The sequence below is a fragment of the Nestor notabilis genome, unplaced genomic scaffold (assembly GCF_000696875.1).
Source record: "Nestor notabilis isolate BGI_N333 unplaced genomic scaffold, ASM69687v1 scaffold6813, whole genome shotgun sequence".
Classification (NCBI taxonomy): Eukaryota; Metazoa; Chordata; class Aves; order Psittaciformes; family Psittacidae; genus Nestor; species Nestor notabilis.
Window position 1 is genome coordinate 10,082 of NW_009920505.1, and position 10,473 is coordinate 20,554.

Genomic DNA, 10,473 nt, shown 5'->3' on the forward strand with positions numbered 1-10,473 from the left:
AAGTCATCCCGGCTTAGAGCACCATTAGCAGCTGCTTCTTTTGGAACATGAACAAAAAGAGCAAAGAGACATTTTCAACTCAAATCCATTCACTTCAGAGTGGAGGCTGTCAGTGAACATGACAGCAGCATTAACAACTCCTATTTTCAGCAGCTGGTGATGTCATTAACTGTGACATTCCAAAGGAACCATTTCAATCTGTGCCTCGCCACTTCCTTCAATTAACTGCGTTCACCATGATGCCACCCTGTCCTGGCTGCAGCTTTCATGCTACTTAACATGAGCAAACATCAGCCAAGTACTTTGTGAGGGAACCTTCTACAGACCTAGATGCCATTGCCCCCAGCCTGCTCCTCACCTCTGCCAGCGGTGAGCACTTGGCTGCCTGCACAGGGTCAGGATGTTCATCAGAGCCTCAGTGCTCTGTCTGATGGATGCCAATGCTCCTTTGTTTGGAAAGCTGCTCCTCGGAGCAGTCCATCACACCTCTGCTGCACAGATGCCCAAGCTGCTCAGCAACTAGCTCCTGGGCAGTCATTTTACATTGAAACATAACTCATTCCCATTTAGATTTGCCTTAAAATCCAAATCCCGTGCTGTGCACTGCAGACTGATAACACGCACACAGCAGAGGCTGGATGTGCAGCTAGCAGAGATAACCTTGCCTGTCATCCCCAGCTGAGCTGTACCCATTAACCACAGAGCTCTCAGCAGCTCTCAGCCCATAATGAAAGCATACAATCTTTAAGTGAAACCCTGGTGAGGAACAATAAACCCATGGTAAATGGATTTGGAGCAACACATGTATCAAAACACCACTGTGTTGTATTTATTTGCCCCAAACTGGACATGGGTTCAGTAAAAGGTTTGCTTTCACCAATTATAAACTTTTACTGGGAATAACTTGTTCTCAAAGAAGCAGAAACTCAGCTCAATCATCACAATCAATCAGTTCTTACGTGCTGGAGTAGGAAATGGCAATTCTCATTATATCGATTTGGATGGAACATCACACATACTGTTGGACACTAATTGCATCTGAGATTTGTACCCAGCTCCACTCCAAGTATGACCTGCTGCAGGAATCCCAGCCCACTTGGACACATTCCACCACAATTCCATGTTGTTGGATTGAAGTCCTGCACCGCTCTATCCACATCCCCCAGCTTTAGAGACCCCTGCATGGCACTTCCTGCTTTCACCAGGCTGGCCTCAACCCATCCCACTGCACAACCTGTTCCACACTCACCTGTAGCATCGTTTGAAGACTTTGGCACACGTTTGGAGCTGAGCACCTCCAAATCCCTCACGTCCTCCTTTCTACCTCTACTGCTGCTGTCCTCCTTGTCTTCCACCCGTTTTTTCTCTTCTTGCCGTTTAGCTGCCACAGAGGCCCTGACTGCGGCTGCAACGTCTCTGTCTTCCTCCTCCCTGAAGGACAGGGCAGACTTTCTTGGTCAGACAGTAAGGGATTATCAAGCTGCTTTGTCTCCCTCCAGCTCTCACCTCTCCAATGACTGTCCCTGCTCTTTTGCTGTCACCTTCTGAGAAGGCTCAAACAAGGCCACTCACTCCAACAACCCTGGCACCGATGGGTGAGACAGGCAGCGCTCACCCCCTGGGTTTACAAGCTTCTGTGTGTGCTAATAACAATCCAGGCCAGAAGAAACAGGGGTGAACGGGGAGAGACAGTACATGGGGACACCCACCTCTCCCAGTCGTTTTCAAACATATGAAATACTTGTAGGCCACAGTAATTCTCTGAAACATGTTTTGTCATGAACTCTCAACACATGCACCAATCCACATGTGACACCAACATACAAATGTTGAGAGATGGACTTTTTCCCCCCAGTGAAATCACTAGTAATGGGCCAGCTGAGTGTCCAGCCAGAAAAAGAAGACTAGATGTGCTTTATACAGGAAATCCACTTGGGACCAAGCACATAGTCAGCACTCAGGCACAGATTGAAAAGCTAGTTCTACTCTCAGCTAAGGATTCAGTAGGGAGGCCTTTGAATGTTGTACTCATTCCCTTCCTACTGGTGCACCCCAAACACTCTTGATGGGTAAGTAAAACACACTAAGCAGCAATACAACATGGTGCTACTCACCTCTTGTACCTCCAGCTGCCTCTTCTGTTCTGCTGACTTCCTCGGCCACCCAACCTGGCTGACCTCCCTTGCCTGTTGTACCTATCAACCTCTTCATAGTCCTCTCCACTTACAACACCTGAGCAGGAGAGATGGTTGATCACTCAGTTATTTCTCTGGGCATAAACGTTATTAATCTGGGCATTAACTCAGTCACTAATCAGGGCATTACACCCTACCTGAAAAAAGCAGAATTACACCAGTACAAACAAGTCTATCCTGATTTCTTCCTGATGATTAAGTAGCCTGTACAACCTTTAGGATTGCTGCATTACAATACGTTTTGCATTATATGGATTCATGCATTGTAACCTGTGAGGTGAGTTTTGAGTAATTGTGGGTTTATGCAGCTCTCTCTCTAGGTACAGTTCCACACAGAAGTTACGTATCTGTTGATCTCTGCACTCCTAAGCGGATATGCTGCTCTGGCCTCATGGTCTACGTCCATCACTAGTTTCTGTTAAATGTAACATAAGTCATTCATATAATTACAAATTCAAGCAGGAAGTCAGCAATTTTCCTAAAATTATGTATCTTCATTAAATCCACACAAAGGGGAAAAAAATTGCAACGATTCAGGTAGGAAGAGACCTCTGGGTGTCATCTGCTCCATCCCCTGGCTCGAAGCAAGGCCAGCTCTGACACTACATGAGGTTGCCAAGGCCCCTGTGAAGCTCACCTTCAAGGACCAACTCTGCAACCTCCCAGGGTGCTGTTCCAGGACTTGCCCACCCTCTTTGTGCAGAAACATTCACCAGACGTTCCTGAAAACCCCTCAAAGTAGCAAGAACAAACGTGTTCCCGTCCACCTCACCCCCACTCACCCTCGTTCCTCCTCTGGTGCCGAGGAGCATAGTTGAACTGCAGGTCTATCTGCCGGTTCTGCCTGGCCTCTGCCCTGTTCTTGCTGTGACAGGCTGTTTTGTGAGCTTTGTAGTCTATCTCGGTGCGGAAGGCGTGGGTGAACTGCTCCGTGCTGCACCGGCCCTCCTCGCACAGGAAGTGCTTCTCGCGGAAGTGCTCCCGGAGGTATTCGTAATCGCTGGGAAGAGAAGAGGCCGAGCTGCAACCTTCCCAACACACTCCACTGGTGCTATATGGCCCCTCTTACAAGAGGAAGACAAGCCATGGTGGTTGGTTCTTTCTTTATCCCCTGGCAAGCTTTCAACTAGAACCACTTGTGTGCAGTCAACACGGGCCTAATGCGCAATCCCAGATGTTAAACTGAACCCACTGGCCGATACTCATTGCATCCAGCTGCACATAAGGGATGCGTTTCATGCAGGAGAACTTACTTCTGTCTTGTTTGCACTGAACTCTGGAGCATTAGAGTTAACACGCTAAGACAGCTGCAGATACCTGCTGTCATGCTGCAAAATGCAGCTTTTTCTGCTTAATATTAACAAAACCAACTTGAAAACATGAGTCGACAGAAAGTGATTACTCTGCTGTCGGTCTGAGGAACAAAAGAGACTGCAGCCAACCTGCACATTCCAGCTCTATGTCTTGGAGCACTGCTTTCCCCCCAAATCCAAAGCAGATCCAAGCAATTTCCCCTCAATATTTAAAGCTGCAGGAAGAGGGATCAACTCTTGCACGAACCTGTAGTATTCCTGAGCACCATCGGAGTCACAGAAATGACAAAAATAATGATCTCTCCTGAGGTGTTTCAGTAACTCGTCGTTATCCAGGTAACGTTCATCACAGAATTTACACAAGGGGTGCCCACGGTGGGAGGTGTCATCAGGATCCCCATGGATCCGATGGCGGGCCAGGTCCTTTCGGGAATACCATTTCCGTTCATACGTAAAGATCTGGAGAAACAGACATATAACATATGTCACTTCTTGGGAACAGAGACCCAACAGGACTCAGCTGGGTTGTGCACAACCTGTTTGCTTGCAGGAGTGGAAGATTTCCTTCAGAAAGATGCAATCTGCCAACCAACACCTAAAGTTTTCAGGGAATAGGAAGCAAAACTCAAGCGACAGATCCAGATTAAATCCAACTTGCTTTTCAGCTTGAACACTGGAAACTGATCCAATTCATCCTTTGCCCTTTCACATTTCTTTTGGTTTATTAACATAATGCAGCAAACTAAATTATAATCTCTGCTGGGGAAAAAATCCTAAATATGTCTTTATGAACATGCAGTGCTTTGCATACTTGAACTAAAAAAGCCCATAAACCACAAGTGAGCTCTTTTACTTCCCTCACATGGCAACTACCCCAAGATAGTTACATGCAAAGGATACAGTGAGCAAACTTTGTGTTATAAGCCAACCTTCTGTCCCTACCAACACATGAGCTATTTTGGTAGGAAGGGTTCTGAAGATGCCAGAAAGCTCAAAACAGCCTTGAGAACAGAAGCTCCTTTATCTCTTGCCTGGACAAGGGCTGGTGTCTTGCTCTGGGAAAAGCTTCGTTTGGCTTTGCTCAAGTTGAAGAGCTTCTTTTCAGTGGGAACTATGGAACTTTTTATCTGTGAAACAAGAATCTCTGCAACACTCTGGAATTAAAACAAGCTCTAATACTGTTTGTGAGTTCTCAATGACAAACGTGTTCTGCCAGTGCTGCCTGCCTCAGGTGCCCATGGAAACACCCCTGCACCTGAGCTCTGAGGACACTGCAACCCAAAGGAGTGGTCTTGTCCTCCCCTGAGCACTTCCCTTGAATTACCTGCAGGGACTCCACAACCACAGGGAAGAGGCAAATCAGTCCACTGAAAAATAACTCTGGTCAACCTGATCATTTCTGGTTCCTGTCCCTTCTAGCTGTAAGCTACAGCTCAGCTCTGGCATTAAGCAACCGTGGCACTGCAGGATAAAGGCACTTCCCTGAGTTGATATTGAATTGGTTTCAGAGAAAGCACACAAACCCGTGTGTAATGAGTTCTAAAAGTATGCATTCATGCATTAAATTCCCTCCTTACACAATAAGGAATGCTGACAGCTGTTAGACACAGAGGTTACCAGGCACAGAATTCATTTAGCAGTAGCTGCCGATTCTGTCTGATGAGTAATTCAGAAGCACAAAACCTACTCTAGGTTCCACTCTAGTGGAATTCAGACTGTGAAAAAGCATCACCTGATGACATAACACCAGCCCTTCCCAGGGAAATTTGGGTGGGATTAAGAAAAAGAAGGAAGGATGCTGATGGTGATGGTAAGATGAGTAGTTCTGAGGCTCAGCACACATCGTCTTTTCAGCCATTGACAACCCAACTTTCCTGTAACTGTTTTATCTTCAGCAGGTTGTAAAATACATTTAAAGCAGCCCCTGGCCATGTTCCGTGTGTGTACATCAAACAGAGACCTCAAGCGCAGGCAACAGCCAGTTTCATTTCCCAATCAAGCCAACAAGATACAGGAAATTTGCTCTGAACAAATAGATGAAACAATGAAATAGAATTATCTTTCATTAAAGCAGCGAGATGGCTTCTCATCCTGTACAGGGTCCAACTGTAAATGCCACGTTGACTTTGATCTAAGAAATACATCCATCATTCCATGGTGCATTCTGCTTCCTGAACTGGCACCAAATATTTTCTTCAGTTACAGTTTTAGCTCCTAAAGTTGTGACAAGTGTAACTCTTAAGGGGCATCAAATCTCTGCTGTTAAGAGTTGCAGTGAAGTCTGCCTACGAGGCAGGATTAACTTCCTATCAGACCACTGGGGTTTGGTATTTACATGCTGTGGAGAGGAGCCAACATCAGAAGGTTTTGAATATGGTTGGGTTTACTGTAACAGTCAATGCATTGAGAACCTCCAGACCTTCTTCGTTAATCAGTTTACGGAAGAGAAACAAAAAACAAAGCAACTGGCCTCAGTGCAGGCAGACAAAGGAAACGTTGGGTGCTGTTCAGCCATTCCCTTCTTCCCACTCCCCAAGGACTCTTGCAGGTTGTACAAGGAAGCACCCCTCCTTTCCATGTGCTAAAACATAGAACTGGCTCACCTTTAAGTGTTTAACACAGAGTTTGCAACAGAAGAGTTCATGCTGCTTCCTCATGTGCTGTTCCAGATCTGCAAAGGTGTTGAATGGCTTCACATCTGGACACAAAGAGCATTTGTGCTGCAGCAGCTTCCTAAGGGACAAGAAAGATTTCCTGAAAACGATCCAATTCCCTCTCAGCAGCCCAATACCTTTATCAAAACCCACGTTCCCTCAGTGGCAGAGGCTGTGTTTTTACAGCTCCCCAGCAAACTGTAATGAGGTTAGTGGCCTGCTTATTCCTGGAATACTCTGTCATACATCAGGAACAGAAGAGAACAGAACAAACTACACAAAGGCTTGAGCTGCAAGAGAAGAGCTGAGTGGTCACAGGGTAGGTAACACACTGCTGCTGTAAAATGGAGTGTGCTATACCACATCTGTGCAACGAGCCCCAGGCTTAAAGTGAAGATTCAGCTGATAGGTGCAACACTCACATCCAGTTTAATTACCCTTTCTACTGGCAGAAGCTGAAGAATACAGTGGGGAGAGATGAAGAATTGTAACAGAAAAGGAGGGGGGGAACAAACAAAAACCCCACAGTGACTCAGAGCAAGAGCCGAGGTCACAGCACTGGGCTCAGTGGCAGAACCCACTCCCTTGCACTGGCAGAGGGTTGGAAGTGGAGGAGCTTTAAGGTCCCTTCCAACCCAAACCAGTCTGTGCATCTATGATTCTAAGAGCAATTCAGGCTTCACTGATTTCCACGGCAGCCATGCAAGGCATGAAAAGCCGTTCAGCAAGTTTGCTGTTGCTAAAGTAGCAAAAAGCAATTTTTATTGACAGAGCAACGTGCCAGTGAACGCACCACTCCAGCCCTGAGGAGCTGCTCCCTTTGCCACCCATGGAACTGAGCGTTCCCACTGGCTGTGCCACTCCAGCCTCTTGTCCCTGTGCTATGTGTCACCACCAGCCACTCCAGTGCCACAAAACAAACCCACACTGTTCTCTACAGCACATGTTTCCTGCCACGTAATGCAGGTAAGAATATGCTGCTGCAGGGACAGGTTACAGAAAGGATTCCAGGACTCACCTGTACAGTGCATAAACATCTCCATCTGTAAAATAAATGTCATATTTCTTCTCATGCTGCAGCTGGTTAAGTGCTATTGCAGAGAAGGACGTAAGCTTCCGTCCGAAGACGACCTGCAGGACAGGCAGCACAGGATCAGTGGGAGCACGCTGGGGCTGCAGCCTTTGGGAGCTGGATAAACCCCTCAGCATAAACTCTCTTTGCCAGGGAACTTGCTGCAGCCTGAAGCTTGGATGACACTTGGAGAGCTTTGGGTCAGCCCCAGCTGGTTGCCACCCCCCCGCCTGCTGTCAGCAAAGCCACCGTGACTGCTCCTTATCAACTTCCAGCAAAGGAGCCAGCTTCCACAAAAGGGGATTGGACTGGGCTGGGCTTTGGATTTTGAACCAGATTAAGAAACACTTTTATGGTAGGTTTTGCTGCTACAGTTGTGCTGAGAGGAAATACCTTCAACCAGTTTGAGCCCTTCTGCAGCGAGTCCTGTCAGGAGCCCCGCACTGAGCTCCCCCCTGCCTGGTGATAGGAGATCACACAGAAACCCACAGTGTGTAAGTGAGGAGTGACATTACTCAGAGTCTGACTGGGAAACCACTGCTCCTTCTTCCCTTGACTACGAGGAAAGCAAGAACCAAAACACTACATCACTTACCCAATTATCTGTACCACTGACATGGTCTAAACTCCAGCTGGCAACTAAGTACCACTCCCCTGCACTGGTGAGGTGGGGATGAGGATCAGAAAAGACCCCATGGGTTAATATAAAGACAGTTTAATAATTGAAATAAAGAAGAACAGAAGTGAGATAACAAAAAGAAAGAGGAACCAAACCCAAGATGAACAAGTGATGCACAGTACAATTGCTTTCCACCTGCTGACTGATGCCCCAAGCAGCAATCGGTCGCCCCCAGTCAACTCCCCCCAGTTTCTACACTGGGCCTGATGTGCTGTGGTATGGAATATCCCTCCAGTTAGTTCATGTCAGGAGTCCTGGCTCTGCTCCGCCCTGATTCTTGTGCCCCTCCTCACTGGCAGAACATGAGAGACTGAAAAGTCCTTGATCAGGGGAAGCAACAACTAAACCATTGGTGTGTTATCAGCGTTGTTCCCAGACTAAGCCCAGGCACAGCTCCTGGAATTCCATAAACTCTATCCCAGCCAAACCCAGGACAACAACATACCCCTCCAGAGGGGACCTGCTCGCTCACAGCTGCTCCCACAGAGCCCACACAGCTCAGGTCTCACACTGCAGCCATTACAATATCTCACCTTTCCTCCGAGGCTGCTGATCTGCTCCGGTGCACATTCCCACTTTGGGAACTGCTGGCATAGCAGCAGCAGTGCTGACAGAGCTGGAGTTACCTGCAGCAGCTCAGAAAGGCTGAGACATGGATACAGGAAGCATCTTTCAATCCTTACAGTAACCACTGTAAGACTAGAGATACATACAACCTTAACAAAATCATCCAGTGGTACAAAACACGCGTAGTTCCGCTTGTTAAATCACTCCTCTACCCTTGTTGGGGTGAAATACCATGGAATAAGCCTGTTGTGTCTGGTTTTGTGGGTTTTTTTTAAAAGCTTACTTTACAGTTGGGCTAATTTTAAGGTAACCAAGCCTAAAACATGCACCCAACTTGCTGAAACATCAAGCTTCAAATACAGAGAATGCAAGTTTCAGTTTGTTGGATAGATGACAACTAAGTCTAACTCCAGCTCTCCAACCAAGTCTCATTTGCAGTGGGAATGGATTGCTGAAAAGTAGATTTTACCACTGGCATCCAACATAATTTCCTACAGCAGTTCCAAGAACAACCTCACACACCTCCACAAGCAGCACCCCGACAGCTCCTCCCAGCCTGAGCCAAGCGCAGGGTGGTTTACAGGTCAACACGTAATCCTTCCTCACGTCACTGCAACAATTATGCACCCCTGAAAGCACCTATTACCATAACAGGTATATCCTGCTCTCTCCTCCATCACAGCCTGCGCTCATCTTCATCCTTACATCTCCATTGGACACTGCTGTGACTTCACCCACTTGGGCTACGCTGCTCTATGCACCACCGCTGAGACTTGGTAGTGTCGTTCCTTGCACTGTGCAAACTGGAAGAGCTGATTTTAGGTCCTACAAATACATCCAGTTCATTTCATAGCAGGTTTGATGTGATTTATACACCCCGGTATCGTTTCTTTCTTTCCTTGGGGCAGAGGGTGAGCAGAGAGAACAGTTATATCAGCACTTAGAGACAAAGGGGGGAAAAGAGCAAAGCCAGCAGAAATGACCTCTCAGGCCATTATAACAACAGGATCATTTTAAACAGTTCATAAAGGAGGGGAAAGATGGTTCAATGAACCAGGCATGGAACGCAGCACTGAAAAGCTCTAAGATTCCCAGTCCATGTACCACCCTGAGACAAGCAGCTCTGAGGAAGAAGAGCAACCTCACATCCTGTTTCTTCCTCAGACAGGAGAAGCGGAACAGCAGCTCCTCAGAGGATGAGCAGAGATGAAGGGACTTTCATGAGTATCCTGCTGTACTCAGAGGCTACTCAGAGCCAGCAGGCTCAGCCTAAAAACCACATCGACCCTTCTGGCCTCCATAAAGCCTGAGGATCTTCAGCACGGAGCTGAAGGGATCTTCAATCCCTCCAACCACCTGAACGACACAAGCAGCAGCCAGAGCAAACAGTTTAGTTGGGGATTAAAGGGGTTAAGGGGAGAGCCCCTCTTCCCCCGATGTATTTGGGTTATTTCCTTTCCTAAACCACCTCAGTGTGTTTCTCTCAGCGCCGGGACCAATCCTTTTACTCCTAAAAGGGTTTTCTCCGCAGTACTTCTGCAAAATTCGCACACACAAATCCGCACACGAGGATTTGCTTTTACAAACACCTTTAAACAACTTTCCTTCACGTTGCTCAGTGCTGGCTCCTCGGCTCGATCCACCCAGCACGGGAGCGGCTCCCCTGAGCCGGGAGGAGAGCAGGAACCCATCAGAAACCCAGTGACCGAAGGGAAAACCCCTTTTCCAGCCCAGGCCAACAGGGACCGGAGCGAGCCCTGAACGGGCGCACCGTGCGCTGTTCGCAGGGCTGAGCAGCGAGCCAGGCGCTGGGCTGGGGGACACAGACACCGGGATCACGCAGTGCCAGCTCCGCAGAGCGAGCCCTCTTAACGAAGAACTAAACAGCCCTCTCAGACGCCGCTTCCTTCATGTTCTGTCCCCGATCCCACCCCGACCCCTCCGAACGGCGGGGAGCAGAGCAGGCAGCGGATAAACGCGGAACGCTCCCGGT

General features: G+C 47.9%; 1 protein-coding gene across 1 annotated transcript in view; it reads right to left on the reverse strand.

Annotated features, from left to right (window-relative positions):
- Positions 1 to 7,293, reverse strand: part of ZNF598 (zinc finger protein 598) — a gene marked incomplete at its 5' end in the record, with an annotated part of 11,377 nt that extends 4,084 nt beyond the window's left edge. The window contains 7 exons of the mRNA XM_010010693.1: positions 1 to 37; positions 1,250 to 1,431; positions 2,115 to 2,232; positions 2,978 to 3,195; positions 3,756 to 3,967; positions 6,112 to 6,241; positions 7,181 to 7,293. The exon at positions 1 to 37 is cut by the window's left edge and continues 75 nt beyond it. Of these exons, the coding sequence (XP_010008995.1) occupies positions 1 to 37; positions 1,250 to 1,431; positions 2,115 to 2,232; positions 2,978 to 3,195; positions 3,756 to 3,967; positions 6,112 to 6,241; positions 7,181 to 7,293 (1,010 nt within the window). The remainder of the gene's footprint in view (positions 38 to 1,249; positions 1,432 to 2,114; positions 2,233 to 2,977; positions 3,196 to 3,755; positions 3,968 to 6,111; positions 6,242 to 7,180) is intronic.
- Between the last annotated feature and the right edge of the window lie 3,180 nt (positions 7,294 to 10,473).